The sequence below is a fragment of the Nylanderia fulva genome, unplaced genomic scaffold (genome assembly GCF_048542155.1).
Source record: "Nylanderia fulva isolate GAGA-0341 unplaced genomic scaffold, ASM4854215v1 Scaffold16, whole genome shotgun sequence".
Taxonomy (NCBI): domain Eukaryota; kingdom Metazoa; phylum Arthropoda; class Insecta; order Hymenoptera; family Formicidae; genus Nylanderia; species Nylanderia fulva.
Window position 1 is genome coordinate 4804938 of NW_028189835.1, and position 20218 is coordinate 4825155.

The 20218-nt window shown below is 32.4% G+C and overlaps 2 protein-coding genes, 1 long non-coding RNA gene and 1 other non-coding gene across 4 annotated transcripts; 1 reads left to right on the plus strand and 3 right to left on the minus strand.

Annotated features, from left to right (window-relative positions):
• Positions 1-83: 83 nt before the first annotated feature.
• On the minus strand, positions 84-10096 carry LOC114940438 (CD63 antigen). Its single transcript, XM_029315130.2, has 6 exons — positions 9804-10096; positions 5880-6068; positions 5375-5545; positions 4939-5163; positions 4617-4678; positions 84-2735 (listed from the first exon to the last, which is right to left on the minus strand). Exons 1-6 carry the CDS (start codon positions 9864-9866, stop codon positions 2717-2719), a joined length of 729 nt encoding a protein of 242 aa, XP_029170963.1. The 5' UTR covers positions 9867-10096; the 3' UTR covers positions 84-2716.
• Positions 10097-15448: 5352 nt separating this feature from the next.
• On the plus strand, positions 15449-19955 carry LOC114940458 (CD63 antigen-like). The gene is made up of 5 exons (XM_029315162.2): positions 15449-15714; positions 17771-17959; positions 18581-18751; positions 19272-19499; positions 19633-19955. Exons 1-5 carry the CDS (start codon positions 15649-15651, stop codon positions 19696-19698), a joined length of 720 nt encoding a protein of 239 aa, XP_029170995.1. The 5' UTR covers positions 15449-15648; the 3' UTR covers positions 19699-19955.
• TRNAS-UGA (transfer RNA serine (anticodon UGA)) lies at positions 17343-17424 on the minus strand. The gene has a single exon. It is a non-coding gene; the product is annotated as a tRNA-Ser (tRNA).
• On the minus strand, positions 17682-19157 carry LOC146723948 (uncharacterized). Its single transcript, XR_014924302.1, has 2 exons — positions 18559-19157; positions 17682-18335 (listed from the first exon to the last, which is right to left on the minus strand). It is a non-coding gene; the product is annotated as an uncharacterized LOC146723948 (long non-coding RNA).
• Positions 19956-20218: the final 263 nt, after the last annotated feature.

A 20218-nucleotide genomic window follows, 5' to 3' on the forward strand; every position in this document is an offset into this window, starting at 1 on the left:
ACAAGGTTTGTGTTTAACATATCAACTTGAAAGGTTCATAAAAGAGAAATGGAGAAAAGGATCTTAATTGAAAGTGCTGCAAATAGTGTCATTAAATTTATTAGTATACATAAAAGCTAGATGAATATGTGCTAAGGACATGTTGGCTCCTATAAAATATCGTAAATTAGTTTTATTGTAATAACAAAATTACGTTTATATTACTTTAACGACATTGTGACTAATAATTTACGTTCACAGTAAAAGTAACATAAGCAGCCAAAATATAAAATTTAGTACAAAGTTATTTGTGTAATTGTGTACGTGTGTGTGTGTATATATATGTATATATAATATGTATATATTTATATGTAAAATACCAATGTTAGTTAATACTGATTACAATAATCTTCATCAGTCTTTTGCGTTGCCTGGTAATTAATACATACAAGTGTCTACAATTTTTAATAAAACCTCTGACACAAACAGATGCTTTTATACAATCAAAAGGAGCAAACTTTGGATATAAGTGCTAATTTCGAGGCTGTATTGCGCATGATTTGTAGATAATATCATTGAAATGCTTTCTAATCTCTATTAACTTATAACATAAACGTTACTATATGTTAGGCACACTTTAATATCTCATAGCTATTATTTCTATATGTTTCTGCAACTATATATGATTATCCTACGGACGTTCATATCTATTTCTGAGATCTTGTGCATTTGCCATTGTGCATGTGTGTGGGTGTGTATGTGTACCAATGGTAAATTTAAATTATCTCAACATTATATTGTAAAATAGAGTAAATATATCGATACACTCTGTTCTTATACATATAAATTCTTTGTGATAATTATATATGTTCTTTATCTTTTTAGACATATATATTAATGTTCGATATACATATGTCCAAAGGAATGTTAAAATTTTTATGCATTGTATACACAAGACTACAGAAACTTACATAACTCAATTTGAATTGTGGTACTTGAATTCGTGAAATCGACAAGACGCAGTGAAATTTCTAATTTTTTTCTCTCATTTGTTGTATATATTAATATATATATATAAATCTAAAAAAACTAGACATTTTTCTATGTAGTAAAACACACGTAATATTTGATGGCACCCAATTAGTTTCAATTTTAATAATTATATTTTAAGAAATGCTTTTCCTTCAAATGGAAGCAAGTGAATATTAATGCATTATATAATAGCTTTATTTTCATTTAATTCCTTTTCCAATATCAAAAGCTCTTTTAATATTGGGAAAAAGAATTCTATGAATACATAAAGTTTAAGAAAGTCTTTTCGTAAGTCTGACATATCACATAATAGTTCTCCATCCGTTATTTCTTTTTCGAAATAACTTGTTCCTGAATAAAAATAATCGATCTTGATCTTTTTACTTTGGTCCCAAATATGAATGAACTTAGTATTGAATATGCACAATATTTTTCTGGCAATAGACTGTCAAGAGTATATATAATATAATATAATCAAGTAAAAGAAAATCAATATCAGGGTTCACTGACATTGTAAGCTAAATTATTGACAGAATAAAGCTAGAGCTAGAGCTTCCATTCAATATTTCATTTAAATCGAGCTAGATATCAAGGTACTAATTTTGTTACATTGTTGGTACATAATGTACAGAATTTTTTGTGTCCATCCGATATTATATAATGATACTATATACATGCTTGTATGTATATATATATATATATATATATTTATATTTCACGGGGCACCGTCGATTACGAATAAGAGTACTCTACTTCTGTTTTTGTTCGCAGAACACAGAAAATCATTATATAAATTTATATCAAGATTACTACAACATCGTATATATTATAAGTATTAGAGACTGTACTTTTTTTCGTCGATGAGGAGGCGTGAAAAACAAATGCAAAGACTTGCGCGCATATACTCAATATAATGTACGCTATTTTATGGGAGTATTAAATTATCAGAACACAACAATTTGTTTGCAATTAATTGCTACATAATTTGTCTCTATTCTGCACTCTGAGGAAGATTATGCAGAAATAGAGCGCATGATCTTTTTTTCGTTTTTTTTCTAAATTAAGTCTGACAAAAAATTAAGAGGAATGATGGCTACATTGAATGTTTTACCTCCTATAATGATACAAATTGTATATAATGCGCAAAAGATTACAAACTTCATGTATAAACATATCACATGAAAAAATAGATGTCAGATATTATATCATGGCACATCATTTAACAGGCACCTCGTCATACATGTGCCAAAAATTGATCAACGGTCTATTGATATAATCTCTGTAAACGGGATCGTATACATTTTCGACTAGTTTTCTTTTTTTTCTCTTTTCATTGCTTCTTATATATGATATATAATTTTTGGCAGATATTGGCAGTAATTTGATATTAAATTTAATAGAAAAATGTTAATATCCAAGGTGTAGCACTTTTCCTTTTTTTCATATGAAGCAAGCAAAAGTAGAGATGCTAATTTGCATTCTCTTTACAAAAGTATGTATATGTAATTTCACGTGCATTACATACTGAAGCATCGTTAACTTATCACTGTACACTAAATACTTGTGACATCATTCCTCTTTGGATATATATATATTTATTTGTAAGCACAATAAGAATGATTACGGTTGTAATGAATCTACAAGTATTTTTCAACCAATGTATGATGAACAATATTATGAAAAATGCCTCCTAATTGATGGCAGATCAGTGTGCTGTGGTTTCGCTGCAAGTAAAAATATTACATCACTAGGCATAAACATAAAATATTTGAAAAACATCTAGTGTTACGGCATATTAAGCGATATATATATATATATATGTATAATATAAAAAACGAAAAATAAAAAATAATTTGAGTTTTTGTCATATTATTATTAAAATTTGTAAACTTTAATAATAACAAGCTTTTATGGCCAACATTGGCTTGACAAACGACATTTTAGATTATCTACGATAATTAAATTGAAACAATTCTATTGCTGTTCAACTGAGTATATAAGTGTGATTTTGTGTTAAAATAATTATGAATTTATTACGCTTTGCTATAATTTATATGTATAACATGAACAACTATTACTTTTTTGTCTATTTCTATACACTTATACATCTCATAAGACATTTTTCATGATTATAACACTATGTAAACTTTACATTGTGATAAATAACAAAACATGTCAAGTTAGATATATAATATTTCTTGTTTGTATTGATTCGTAGCATGTGTAGTTATGTGCAATTGCAAACTGAGGCTAATACTTTCCTTTACTTCCTTTAATTTGTTAAATACGGAAGTTTTTCATAAATCTAGATAGTACACCATTTAGCCATAAATTAAAAGTAAAAAAAAAAAAGAAAAAAGGAACCATTATATTGCGCAATGACACATGTTACTTCCAATCACAGTTTCTTTGCACATTTCACATTTTCACAAGTATAGAATTTTTTTTAACTGGTTGAGTAATAATTTTCTTAAAATGGATTATATAACATGCAATATATAAAAGAAAATGCCCTTCATCATACACCGTTAGGTTAATGCTGAGAAAGTATCCACATGTACCTTAGTACTTTATTTTACATCTTGAAATATCAAATTAGTTGGCTTTATTTCAATATTTTGTAAATTTTTTATTTGTCAAAAAGGACAATTTTTTAATTTAATAATTTTCTTAATATTAAGTAGAGTCTATTAAAAATGAATATATATTATAACGATAGTAAATATAGCAACAAGTTTGCATCTGTTTATTATCAAAATAGCAGTGATTTTTACTTATCTGCATCACACTATGTTAAGTGCAGCATTTATGCTTTCATGGAAATATACTCAAATATGCTCTAGTAAGAGCATATATAATATCGATCCAAAAACAAAATAAAGTACTAAGATATATGGATACTCTTAAAACTTGAAAATGGTATTGCTTAGTATTATAGCAGAGCCTCGACAACAGTATCAATATATCATTACATCATGCGCGAAATATTATAAAGCAAAAAATATATAGGAACGACAAAGATACACTTTTACCAACAAGCTGAACAATTACTCACATGAAGCAGACATTAAATAAAAAGAAGCTTTTAAATACATTTGATAGTGATTTATATAATTTTATTATCGATATTACGGTTTTCGTGGCTCAACTATAACAATATCACAATGACACTAAACGAATTAGATATACATTTATAAAAAAAAATGTAGTATGTCTCTTCGAGAGTAACAAATAATCCGTTATCATTAATATACAAAGTTGTTTTCGACAGCTTATTGTAAAAACATACAAAACATACGTGTGTGATGTTTTACGCCTGATAGATAAGGCAAGGCCCAAATACCAAAATAGCAGTGAGATTCTTTGGAGATCTTTAAATCGTTTTGCCTATCACGCACTTTTTAATAAAAAGTAATTACAAACTGCTCCTTTGGCAGTGTGTTAAGAGTAGAAGCAATAAAGGAAAGAAAATATTTTATGTATAATTGTGCATGGTTAAATGATAACAAAATAAGGAAAAAAAATAGTGACAGCTTGTGTAATAGACCAGGTTTTATACAAGTGCATTTTAGGCTTGCAATGAAAATTTGTGTCTATCAGCTTACACAGTCTCATACTCGCGACGAATTGAGCGAGCCAGACAGCACGCAAAGATTACTCCAATCAACTGAAAAAAGAAGAAAATAATATTATAAATTATTATTAAAAAAATTATTTTTTAGAAATTTTCTTTTATTAAACTTTATTCATGATTATCACGTATGACATGGTAGTACTATTATGTATCTAACATTATTAATGGCATTAATAATGTTGTAACGAATATCTAAATCTTTCTTTTATTAATGTGTATATGTCTGGTTATAATTAAATTACAATTATTCTTTTAATGTAATTTACGATTAAATATTTTCATTTAGAACTTACTTGTATAAGGGCTACCCCTATGCCCACTCCTCCTAGGATCATAGCGTTATTTTCTATAGCAGATTGCAATTTCATCATGCAGCCGTCACCTTGAATGGAAATCGAATTTATATCGCATTTGCTCTGAGTAGGAACTTCCTTGCAGCAGGAGTCGGGAACGATGGCATGGTCTACGTAATTAATTTTGGGCCAATCTGCAGGACCATTCATGCCGCAGCATTGTAACTGGAATCATATTGTTTTCACAATTATTACGAGTTTTAAATAATGCTAATGCATTAACAAAAGTAATATAAAATTCTAGCAATATAAATTTCTAGCAAGCAAGAATTTCCTATTGATACTAATCATAATGCCATTTTTTACAGCAATTAAAAAAGAGTTGAATGTAAGATTGTATTATATTTATGAATAACAAATCATTTAATGAACTCACATCGTGTTGCATGATGTCCCATGAACGACGAATATCGTCATTAATATTGTACTGTCGCATAGTGCCATTCAGACGGTTTTCTAACATGTTAGCAACTTCTCCTCTCATCATGTAACCTGTGATTCCAGCTCCCAATTCCAGAGCGAATATCAGCAGCAGCAAAACTGAGAACTGCACAAATTAAAATTATTACATAAATATTGATGGAATTTATCTTGTTGTTAGCAAATTCTTATATGTATATAAAATGTAAGCTTTTTTAAAATTATTTTTCTTTAAATTTAATTATATCTCTTTATATATAAAGATTAGTCACCTATTATAAAAATGTTTAAAAGAAATATGTTTGCAATTTAAAATTGATACTTTTTTAGAAATAAATTTTGAATCTTGTAATAGAAAAGCATCGAATTAATTTATAAAGAATTTAATAGATATAAGTGAAATCTGATGTATATGTGACTGTAATAGGACAAGTAAATTTGTAGTATTTTTAAACTCATACCGTAATTATCATGCAATGATTTTCCTTCACGGCGCCGCAGCATCCAAAGAATGATACAAGGAAGACTATGACACCGACTATTATCATTAAGACTGGTGCTGCAAAGAACCAACTATCCACAAAGTTGCTGTACCCATTGTAAACAACCAGAATCACTCCACCCACCGAAATAAATACGATACCGGTGATCTGAAATAATACACAAAATATTCAATATGTTTTATCTTATATATATATATATAATACTAAATAATGACGTAAATATATAATAATGATAATATTGCATTACTTTTTTCTCTGACATGTTATATAGTAACTTTAGTTTACTTTCACCATTATATGCGCTATTGAAGCGAAATCTTTCATTAGAATCACTATTAAACATGTAATTTATGTGAAAAATTTTATGTAATATAATATTTGATAAATAAATATCAACCATCACACAATGTATCATTCAGGAAAGTTATTGTGCAGTCATCATACTTGAAATTATCTATCTCTAAAAGACTCAAGACAGCTTCCTGTTTAAGATATACTTTTCAATGTAAAATAAGTTGTAATCGATACTTTTAATTAGGTCAGACATTTAATACTTTTCTACTGAGATAAGTTTAATTTTTAATGGAAAGCGCGATCGCGTAAGAGTCACATTTACAAATAAGGAAGTAGAACTTTCATAATTACGCCAAATAAATATAACGAGACAGTTCTTGTTGGATTACGAAAGCGATGACTTGGATCGAGAATCAAAATAAATGTTATTTTTGTACAAAAGTGTACGAGGATAAAAATTTAAATTACGTACATATATGCAAGATTTTTTATTATTTATTATAAAAAAAAATCGATTACGCAGATTGAAAATCAGCATGATACAGTAAAACTAAAATTACTATAACATATCAGAATTAGTTTGAGTTGTACATTTTATCTATATACTTATACATAATATAAAAAATAAAATTGTAATATTACATATCGTACAAAGTGAATTGCGTCCAAGGCAACTTAACAAACTCGATTATTCCAAACTATTGGCGCATATAAATGTGCGATGCGTATAAATAATTTTTCTAAAACCCTGCGAGCGTGTGTGCGACTTTCTCGGTCTATTGTAAGTTTCGTATACATATATATATATATATCATCGTCGCCGGAAGGTCGTCGGTTTTATCAAAGCCGCGACCATCGGAATTGGTTGGCGTCCTGTCGGCTGGATGGATCTGGCTAAATAAAGACATCCAGGCACGAGCCAGCGCAATCGCCGACATTTTATGGTCGGAGGGGAAAAAAGGCGCGACTGCGACATCGTTTGTAGGTTGTAGGCAAAGCCGCGTAGCCGCTCGAGAGAGTATAGACCTCTCCCCTTCGCGCGAGAGCCTATGATTTTACCTCTACGTGTCTCACCTACGGCTTACCTACGTTTTACGCGTCTCCGAGGCTACGCGAAACCGAATCCGACCGGTCGATTCTCGCTCGCCCTCGAGCGAAGCCTAGATAGCCCGACTCGAGTCGAGACTCGTCGTACTCGTCGCTAACAGGTGACTTTATTAGACGAACTTTATGTATGGATTTACATTTGAAAAGTTTCAACGCAACGAGGACGCGCGCCAACGACGACGACGACGACGACGACGACGGCGGCGACGATGACGATGACGATCTATATGGGACGTCCCAGAAAACAAAGAGAAGAGTAGAGCAGAGCGTTTTGTTTCTTCTAGAAAATTTACCATCCACTTTTGTTCTTCAACATCGTTGAAAATATATAGCGAGCTCTTTGTCAAATTAATCTTTAAAAAGGCGAATTATAATTGTTCAAAAATTTACCATTTACCTTTGTTCTTCAACATCGTTGAAAATATATAGCGAGCTCTTCGTCAAATCAATCTTTAAAAAAGCGAATTATTGTAATTGTTCAATTTCGAGCAAATTCACCTGGGATTTTATTCAAAGGCTTGATTATTCAAATGTCAAAAATATTGAAACTCGATTTGATTGAAGGAAGCGATTTTTTTTGACATTTTTATGGCGACAGGACTCCAAGCTTTAGAAAAATTAATCTTTAAAGAAGCGAATTATTACAGTTATTCAATTTAGAACAAATTCACCTGGGATTTTATTCGAAGGCTTGATTATTCAAATGTCAAGTGTTGAAACTCGATTTGATTGAAGGAAGCGACTTTTTTCTTGACATTTTTATGGCAACAGGACTCCAAGCTTTAGAAAAATTAATCTTTAAAGAAGCGAATTATTACAGCCATTCAATTTAGAACAAATTCACCTGGGATTTTATTCGAAGGCTTGATTATTAAAATGTCAAGTGTTGAAACTCGATTTGATTGAGGGAAGCGATTTTTTTGACATTTCTTCATTAAAGGCGACAGGACTCCACAAGTTTTGGACAAATTCTAAATTTCGCAGGGAAAAATTATACGTCGAATTCGTACGTTTTCTGGTACGTCCCGTAATAAAATAGTCTCGCAACGCTGGTATTTCACGCTGGACGGATCATTAAACCTGCAATAAGGGACGCGCGACAGAGATACGCCCGTCTCGTCGCGACATCCTTTGGGGTTGTTTTTGTGTCCTAGATCCTTCCGCGACAGTCTGTATGGCGGCGATGTTTTATCTTTCGCGAGAAACGTAATAAGCAATTTTATCATCGGTGAAACTTTTCTAAATAAATTCTTCCGTCAATGTGAATTAACGTCATTCTCTCGTTTTATTACAGATGAAAGCCAAGAAAATCTAGTGTCGAGTCAGTTCTTTGTCAAATCTGTCACCGAAATTCCTCGTATCTCCTAATTAAATATTCGTTCATTTTTATTATCATTTTTTATTATCAATTTTTATTTATCGATATATTGAGCTTATTGTAATATTTCTTATAGAAAATATTTTTTCGTCGGATACAAAAAAATCGAATTAATTAAATTGCACCGTACTCGGAATTTCGGAAATCGCGAACATTCGACAGCTTTTAATATAATACGATTTTCTACATATTTCAGGTTTTAATGGTGTGTCGGTTGTGTTGGACAGGCGAACTCTAGATTACGTTAAACGTTGAGGGTATCGATCGCCTTCATCCATAACACTTACACCGAGCTTCTGGAACATAAGTACAAAGTTTCCCTCGAGCTGATACCCTCGTACCAGTATCATTTATTCAGAAACCCTGTACAGTTTCGGTCACGCCATATATACAATATCGATTAAGTTATTATTTATCATTACGGATTATCAGTATTAGATGAAATATAAATCAATAAACCGGCATTTTTAATTTTTTTTAAATGTAAAATACGCGAAAATAATAGGAAAAGAGAATAATATCTCTTGTATTATATTACATATATTGCAAATGCATCATGTATCTATGTAACACGCCCAAGATTTCGCCATACGTCAATATTATCGGAAAATTGTATTACCAGAGACGCAAATCGCGACGATGAACACAAACATCTGTCATCTGATACAATCGATAATGTAATACTATAATATCTGGAAATACGATGCATCTATCAATTTTTAAAATATACGACTCGCAATAAAGAGAGATATTTACAGAGATACATACTCCAAGTAATATAAAATGTCAAAATAAATGGTCAAAATGTCATATAACGGAGGAAGGAAAAAATGTCATTTTCCAGATTCCTGTGCGAAACCGAGTGATTCATCGCTCGGCAATGATTTCGACGCCGAGATAAGGCATCGAGGGATCAACGATCCCCAGATGCTGCTCCAGGCTTGACCGATATACACGCAACAAAAGCCCGCCCAACGCGACGCGACGACGAGACGCCGAGAATAGCGGCTCGACTAGAGAGAGTGAAGAACGCGACGTGCACCTCGTCGTCGTCGGTTTCCTCGTACATGAAACCGTTAATCACAGTGTAGTATAGTACTCACCGCGAATATCAGGTTGAAGAGAAACAGCAGGTATTTCACACAAGTCATACCGCCGGACACCATTTTCGTAACTTCTCACTGTATGCGAACTTGTTCCGAGAAAAACACTAAATACGTCTGCGAGTATTACGCTTTTTTTATTACCGAGTATTACGCGGAAGCGGGACGCTGCCTCTCTCTTTCTTTCTCTACTACGTAATCTGCCCTTCTCTCCTTTCTCGATATCCTATAACGGAACCGTGCTCTCGCGATGCTCGCGCTCCGACTGACCGCCGTCGAATGCGGCGGACGGCGTATTTTTGTTGTTGCGCGGTTTACGCTCGAGCTGCGCGCGCATCCGCCCCGACGATGTCGGCCAGGGCCGTGTCCCTGCTCCGAGAAAATAGGGCGATTTGCATGTTCCATTGGGCGCGACCGGAAAGGACGAGACAATCGTGAAAGGGGAGCGCTTACCATTTTTTTATTAGTATTCTTTTATGTCATCGTACTATATTCATTAATTATATCGTGGCAAATACATAATATATTTTAATTTTTAATTGTCATTTATTATTTCAGATAAATTAATAAAGTGAAATTTTATTAAAATTATTATTTCTATATTAATGATTTATAATATATTATTTTTAATTATATATCTATTTATATATTAATTATATATATATGTATATATATATATATATAATTATATATAAATACATATATAATTAAAAATGATATATATATATATTATATTATAAATCATTAATATAGAAATAATAATTTCACTTTATTAATTTATCTGAAATAATCGTCGTTATATATATATATATATATATATATATATATATATATATATGTTGTGTATGTACATATAAATATATATTATACATCTATATTTAGCAAAACTATAAAAGAATCGATATAACAAACAGAGGATTTCAACCACAGAAATCAATAACACAGATAGGATATCTTATTGCATGAAATAACAGATGACTAGAAAAAAAATACGATAATGTATTCTAGAGATTTTTGTTCTTTGAAAAATTTCTAGTCTTTTTCGAGGAAACATTAATAATAAATATTTTGTAGATGTCTTTCGCCGGAAATGCGTTTAACTTCCGGAGATGACTGTTACGAAAGATGTTCTCCGTTTATGTCTCTGAAAATTGGTATTCGCATCTCGTAGCGCGTCAACGTGACGTTCATCGATGACGGACGCGTCACCCGAGTGTGTTTACGAGCCTGTGCGGTGCACCTTCGTCCGACACGCAACACAACGCAACGCAACTCAACGCAACGGCGTTGCGTTTGGAACGATGGTGTCATGGCGGGCTTAACAGTAGTCGACAATTCCACGTAACATTGCGTATCCATATTTTATGCATACGTCTATCTTCCCCGTCCTCGATCCGCGAATATCAAACAACGAAACTTGCACGTGCAGTTGTAGGTATACGCGAAAGATCCATTGATTCAACAATATATATTAAAGTCGAGACAACTAAATCCAATAATTTTCACGACTGTCGGCACTACGAATTTGAAAATATCTACATCAGGTGCGTTTAAACTAGGTTTATTTCTTTATTATTATTGAGAATCTTATTAATGTACTATTTGCTTTTACTCTTCCTTTACTCGAGGAGAATGTATATATTTAATAACCGTGTATAGATAGATCGAAAATAGATAGATGAAACGACTGCGATAAATCGATTTGTATTTTCGACTGCAATTTATCAAATTGACAATTGGCGACTCGCCAAGTTTGTTTTATTTATCGAGATAATTAATTATGCAGGCTGTATATCGATTTCAAATATAGTATTGTTATAAAGAATGACTCAGACCGACAGAGAGACAGAGAAAGAGAGAGAGACGATGAAAGAGAATTAAATGAATGCATTAATACGAAAAAAGGTAGTGCAATGAACGGAGAGAATCGTAACGCCTACGTCGTGAATTACGATGCTGATATGCTTCAATATACTATTCTCTGTCGACGTCTATTAATATACACATCACAGACGCGCGTTTTTCAGGTCTACGACTCCGTCGAGGAGGAGTATATATTTCGTGAAAACGACGACGACTGTTTTGACAAAACAGACTCCATCAACGCCTGACGAAATTAATGTCGCGACATCCAACGCAATTTCACGCCCGCTCGTGTTTTCTCGCGTTTTCCTCTATAATTAATAATATTTACTCTAGGATGACTAGGTCTCTCGTGCGTGCGAAAATACAAGCGGGAAAAAGTCTATTTCACGCAATTTTTAACTCGTAATACAATTTGTTCTATATCAAGTATATCGTCTCTTTTAATTAATATTCATCTTACTTTAATTAAATTGCATGTTATTAAATGTACATACTCTCTAAAAAATTTTTCAATTGCAATGAAATCTCAATTGCAGTTTAAAAAGAGATAAAACTGATATTTACATATCTTTTTATCACTTATTAACAGTTATTTTATCAAATTGTTTCATTATCAATTATTTGTAAAATAATTTGTGAAATAATTGATAATGAAACAACAATATAAACAGCATAAACATGCATGTCATTTATTAATTAAAATTGAGCGAGCATTAAATAAAATGGAGAAAAAGCGAGATACAAATATTATTTACAGCAACATTCATTGATTTTACAATTAGTTCTAAGAGAGAATAATGAAATAATTAATTTAACTTCTTGTATTATGAATATAAAATTAGGGTAACTAGAAATATACCATATTAAAAATTGAAAATGACACGATCTCAAAAATATTTCATATCTCAAAAAAATTATGATGATCTTTTCTTATACATTTATACTATTCGAATATGATTAGCATACACATAAAATATTTAAAAATGACACCCATTTTATTGGTTAATTTTTTAATCTTCATTTGCATTCTTGATATTATTCGCGTTAAAATGCTTTATATCAGTTTTTCCCATCAAGAAGGGAATTAAGTCTTGACATTTACCCTAAATGTATTCATCGATTTTCTAAATATAATAATAATACCCGTATATGTATATGTATAACGTAATGTTTATGTTAAATAGTTGAGAAATAAAGACTTTGTTGGCCGCATTGGAAGCACTTTGCGCTCGTGTAAAAATATGTACAATATTTAACTGCGGCATCGTAAACTTTATAATAACCCTACGTACAGTAATAACTCATTACGCTTACATTTACACAGAAATATAACGCCGAGAGCTATATAATCGTCACGCTTATTGTTGCTCTTTTGTCTTCGTAAATAAACAGTTTTATATAACTAATTTAAATAGACGAGAGAGAGAGAGAGAGAAAGAGAACGAGGAAGTTAATGAAATGAGCACAATTACTCATTCTCTTTTCACCATATTCGCTTTTAGGATAATTGTGGATAAACATGCTACAGAACGGAACGTGACTGCGATGAACGAAACGCGTGGCCCCGATGTAGCAAGACGCAATAAGGCTATTAGCATAAATTGGACGGCGCGAAATCGACCTCTCTTCGCGTTCTTCGTCAAGAATGGCTCCGGTTTACGCTACGTTTTTGCGTGAACGTTGACCACGTGCGCGCACCGAACGTATATATCGTATATGTATATACAGTATACGACGCTCAGGGAGAATTCTCCGCGATGTCGGCCACGTCAGACCGTACACAACCCTCGGCCAATGTAGCTAAATATATATATGAATATAAAATGTGCCCGGCCCCGGAGCATGCGTGCTCGAGTACGCCTCAGGGCCACATCGGCCTCGTCCGAGCGCGATACATCGTAGTTAAGTCAACCCCTCGGGAATAGGAAAATTGGAAAATTAATTCCTCCGAATCCTTCTACTTTCCTGCCTCACAGTTTTACATATTCTTTACACGCAATTACATTCGAAGACAAATTAATTTATGTATCATTTTTACCAGTTGGACGGATGCAAAACGGAGTACAAAAGAATTTAATATATGTAATGTAAACTCATATGAAACACAAACGCACCCGTTAAATACTTAATGCTTTATTATCGAGAAATGTTTAAGGATATTAAACTAATTTGATTCTGATATCGTATATTGCTCAGTTTTTATCATTGTTTTTAAAACTTTTTCATTTTAATCATTCACGCACATATTTGTAAAACTTGTATTTTTATTTTTAGCGCAATTTGTCGAATCAATACGTTTTGCTATATGCACATATATACACATTTACAGTCAGAAATATTTCCGTCGCGCCATGTTTCGATAACAATACAGATTGTTTGGATTTTCTGGTAGCCGAATTTAAATTCACGTAACAAAAGTATGTGAGATATAATTCTCTAATCTTTCTTTTCAATTTAACGCATAATAACTGGTAAAAATAGTTGAAAAATGAAATTTTTTAAAAATACTTTACATCTTCAAAACAATCTATAAATATAAATATCTCGCGTGTTACAATAACGAGCTAGGGAAAGTAGAAATAAATCGCCTATTATTTTTGCGCCCGCTTAAGCGTGTGACATGTTTCGCGCGAGTAGATATAGGCATTAAATGCTTTCATTTGAACTTTTAAAATGAAAATACAGGTCGGGATATAGTTCATATACGCACACAGATCTATTTTGTCGATTTTGCCCCGCTTTCTCGTGGAAGGACAACCCGCCAGACGATATAAATGGATATTTGTGTCACAGATTGATCGTGGCATCATTAAGCGATTATGCGAGGGTAACAACTGCGTTATACGGACGTGCGGTGAGATATGTGTCAAGTGTTACCCTTGAGCACTTGGTTATTGAATATTATATTAGCTATGTTAGGATCTGTGTATGCCCTATATATTCTATGCCTCAATAGTCTCAATTACGAACTATAACTAACGACGTGACCGAACTGACGAACGGAGACCGCAGGTATTGTGCAATCCGTTATCGAGTTTCTGTAGATTTGCATGAGAAATCCGAATCTAGACACGCTTTTCTTTACCCGCCTATATAAACAAACACAGATGGATAAATAGCGAACCGACTGCTACTTTTGGATCCCTAAAAGTATCTGATGATTTATTTTTTCCTTTCAGAAATAGCTCGCGAGAAAAGGGGAGATTCAGAGAGAATACTTTGAATTTATGAAATATATAGGATGTCCAGTATCCAGTGAATCACTTCATTAAGAATTTTACTGTAATTTAATTGCAAAAAAATACACGATGGCAAACATTGGGAACACGTAAAAAATGATGACCTCCCTCGACATTTTCGCTGAGGAAAAATCATCTGCAAATAACATAAGGAATCTAACTGTATATCAGTGATTCGCTGGATACGGGGCACCCTGTATTATTCAAAGATTTCGATTTTTTTCATAAAAAAAATTGTTTCAATATAAAAAATATTGCAGCGTGCATAAAATCGTGGATCAATGTGAAATGGAAAAATCAAGCAAGCAACCTTTCAAATTTCACAATCTCGTTAACAGCTGGATCAGTGACAGGTGTGTGCGAGCTGCTCCAACACCTTTATCACGATCGATCGTATTTTGTAACGAATATTAAACGAGATTCAACCGGTCCTTCCTCTCTCTCTCGGTCTTTCTTTCCATATCGCAGACGTATACACACACACACACACACACACACACACATACATACGTGTGTGCGCACGTGCGTGTTTCACACTTGGCAGGCACATGCACATCGGCGCCACTCGTCGGAACGCGCGTTCCTGCTTTAAGGGGCTTTTATTTCGTCGTATTTTTCACGCTCTCGTGATCGCGCAGTATCGTTCGTGACTCGCTTTTGACAGCGCAAGATTGCTCCTGCTCGCGCGAGAGGAGTGTAAGGATCTCCCGAAAGTAACGGCGACATCGAACACGGCCAAGATGCAGCTGGGTCTGGCACCGAAGACCATCAAGTACTTGATGTTCGCGTTCAACTTGTTCTTCGTGGTAAGCATTAAATGTATGCATGCAGCCGAGGAACGACGTCACGTTCTTTCCGGAACGGTGAGCTGGCACGCATCACGCACGCTGCGAGCTATCGAATAGTTATATCGAACGCAATGTACGCACTTTAAAAATTGACATCGCGAGCATTTAGCAAAAATCAGTTTTAATACACACATTTTAGATTCGGAGATAAATGACGTTTTTACAGTGTGCTATTGACAATTGATGCGATATATATATATATATATATATATATATATATATATCGCATCAATATATCCAATAAAGTATCTATTATATATATATATATATATATATATATATATATATATATATATATATCGCATCAATATATCCAATAAAGTATCTATTATATATATATATATATATATATATATATATATATATATAATAGATACTTTATTGGATATATGTAAATTAAGATGTTGAAATAAGGCTGAATTTACAACAAGAAAATACAATTTAATCAATCAATGATTAATTTAATTAAGCTTGTGGAAAGCTCATAAGGCCGAAATTTCGTCGTGAATCTTACAATTAGTAGTTGAAATTTCAATCGAGCTTTTACTGATATGTCTTCCTAAATACACAACCTATAGATAATAAATAGACAAACTACTTGCTTAATAAATTATCTCAATTAATTTGATGTTTGAGCGGCTTCTATAAATAGTAAATTTTGCTTATGAACAATCATATTGAAATGCACATTATAATGTGAATAAAATCACCTGATTTAGCAGAGCTCATTTACAAATAATTATCGTGCCTAAGCGTATATTATTTTAAGATATATATTGAAATATCAATAATACATATATGAGATTTAAAAATATATCATTAGTAAACATAAAGTATCGATAGAATATACAAAAGTCATTGTGTTAACCTTTAACACTTTTTGAGTCACGCAATCGTTAAATTATCTAAAACAAATATTTCAGCTGAGGATATGGTAGATAAATATTATCGAGACTGAAATTAGACATAGCAAACATTTTTGTTTAAAATATAAAAAAATATGTTTGTATATTTATGATTATTTTTAAACATTTTTCTATGTATATCATACAATTATAGATTATCGTTGGAAAATTTTATTAAGTTAAGTAATCGGTTTTTAGAGAAAAAATGGAATTTAATTAAAATAAATCTAAAAAAATAATACACCAATCACAGACGATATTATCACAATATAACATCATTACTTTTTAAATAATCGTTTAATATCATTGATTTAATTGTTGTATTTTCTTGTTATATATAAATTCAGTCTTATTCAGTCAAAAACACATTCTAAAAGTGCTATTTATTCCTGAATATAAAATATTGTTTATGTGTGTATCTGCAAAAATATAGATTCCATTTGAACATATTTGTGTATACAAATTTAATATAAAATAAGATTAATTAAATGTTGTTATATCGGATTAGTTTACTCGTCGAGAAAATAATAGAAAATAAATCGCGAGAATCATTATTCGTTCGATAAAAATCTTACAATTAATTTAAGTAAAATATAATATAATTAAAAATATTTGTGCATTTTTATATAAGCATTCTCGTTATATAAATGATTTTTCTGAAAAAAAAAAAAAAAAAAAATTCGCTGCGGACAGGATTCGAACCTGTGCGGGTAGAACCCAATGGATTTCAAGTCCATCTCCTTAACCGCTCGGACACCGCAGCACATCGAAAATGTGTTCAATTTGTACGATGTTAAGTTCAGGCACACGAATTCATAATTCGAATATATTTTCCGAAAATATATCAAGAAATTTTTTCGCCGAAAAGTTAACACGATTAAAAAGATAAAATTGATATATTCCTTTCAATTCTTCCATCAAAATGTTAATTATTACATTAATTAAACTGTTTCACTAGCTGTTTAATTAATTGAGCTACAGCTGGATTATTCGAGAATTATTATATAATTATTATATAAATAAATTATTCAGTGTAATATATTATGAATTATACTTATAAATTCTGTTTCCTATGACAATATGCTACATTATATCAATTATTTGTTTAGATCACAGGGATAGTACTGTTATCAATTGGCTTGGTCATCCACGGAGTCTACTATCAATATCAACATTTTCTCGACAATAGTTTCTTGTCTGTACCATCTCTTCTCGTAGCTGTAGGCGTTATCGTCTTTATTATCGCGTTCTTCGGATGCTGCGGAGCCGTTCGTGAAAGCTCCTGCATGATAATAACGGTAAGACAAATATGTATTATAAATATACTTCGACGATATATTTTTTCCTCAATTAAATATATATATATCTTCCAATGCATTTTTTAAAAGCATAATTAAATTTATGCACGTCTACGTTAAACTATACATTCATTATAATTAGATGGGGATTTTTTATCTAACAAAAACGCGGCACACGTAGACGAAAAAAAGTCCGACCAACTCTATACCTGTACGATGATATTGTCTCCCCTTCGTTTCCATAATGTAATGGATCATATGTTTTACATACGAAGTATGTAATTGACATGTGTGTCCTCCCCATTTTACCTTCCCGGCTGTTATTCCGGGAAAATATTCTCCCTCGCAGACGAGGGCGGGTGCGCTTCCGGTGTAACTTTAAAAAATTGACGCAAATGCATATTATAAAGAGACTAACTATATACATATTTCGTGAGAGTTTTCTCCAGATTAAACTCCTGTGTCGATGCTTCATTTATAAAAAAATTATATATATATTTTTATTTTATTTTATATATATATATCAGATTGTGTGTGTTTCACATATATTTTATTATATTATTATTTAATATATTTCATATATTTTGATACCGATTTACCTTTTACAACCCTTTGTTGCAGTTCTGCACGCTTCTAACCGCGGTCTTCATACTGGAAATTATAGGCGGAACGATGGGCTACGTGATGAGGACGCGGGTCGCGTCTATCGCCGAGGAAAAGATGCTGAAGACGATGCCCAAGTACAACGATAGTCAGGAGATCCGAATCGTCTGGGACAATCTGCAACGAGACGTAATGCGCAATTACATATATATAGGATTATCGCCAGTTTATGTAATATATCGTATAAGATCAAAGATATCTCTGGAACAATGGACTAAATAGGATTCTCGGTTTCATTTCTTTTTTTTCTCAGCAACTTTGTTCCAAGTTTTTCACGCTTTTCGCTTTGTGCCTTCCCTATCGTGGGAGCGACGCGATCGTCGCGAGGATATCGCGAACGACAAGCGATTACAAAGGATAATTTCAGTGCACGACTCTAATTCGTCGCGTGTATAATGCATGTGTGTGTTGTAGAACCCTCTTCGTGTACGCTACGAGGGGGTAGCGTAAATCGATTTTTACCCTCGCCGGCTTCCTTGACCACGCTCAACGATATCTCGTATATATACGAAGATGTGAAATATATCGCAGACTTTTGCTTTCGCGCAAAATATATCTACTCCTTCGGAACGTTCACCTTTGCTTTTCGCATGCCTGTAATAAAACGTGACGTAATGAAACTCACGAGTTCTTTCCATTCAATTTCAAGTTCGAATGCTGCGGCACACGCAACGCCAGCGACTGGACGGAGAAAAACTTGACGATGGGTATCCCGATGTCGTGCTGCGATCAACCGATAGGTGCTATCGGCTCAATGAATTGCACGACGGACTCACCGACGCTGCATCACGAAGGTTGCATGGATGCGTTTGCGCATTTTGCGGAGAAACACGCGGCCAAAATAGCGGGCGTCGGCTTGACCCTCGCTGTGATTCAGGTAAACCTCTTCATCAAGTATAATATATAGCATGGATTTTCATATGCAGTCTTTAAAACAACTACACTCGAGGTTCTTATATTTCTGTGCATTCTTTTTATTATATAAAAATAATTGGTGTCTTGTGTTGCAGCTGATAGGCATCTTCCTGTCATCCTATCTAGTAAGATCAATCAGGAATTCTTACCAGACCATGTAAAGTGCCATGCGAACACCAAGCGTACAGGATTTAGTGTTTGTCTTTAAATTAGAATTAGATGTCAGAGTTATTGCTGGATTTTTAATGAAGATATAGAATTCTCATATATATATATATATATGTATATATATATATGATCCTAATGGATTGCCAATCTGATTGCCGTGAATACATTATTTGTCAATGTAAGGGTAACCATTTTTGCTACGTGATATTTGGCATCGCATATTTTTAATAAAATATTTTTCATCGTCAAATATTTTTGCGACGTTACGTTTATTCTCGTATATTTGAAATATGCGGTAAACTTCATCTATTTAACGCTATTCTTATATGTTTATCAATATGAAACAATCATATTTTTTATTATTATTTATTTTATAAAATGTTATTATAAAATTTTATAAAATTTTATAAAATTTTATTATTATGTATTTTATAAAATGGCTTGTAAAATGAAAAAAGTATACGCTTGTCCCTGTGTGAATCATGTACACACACGATATTAACTTAATCGTCA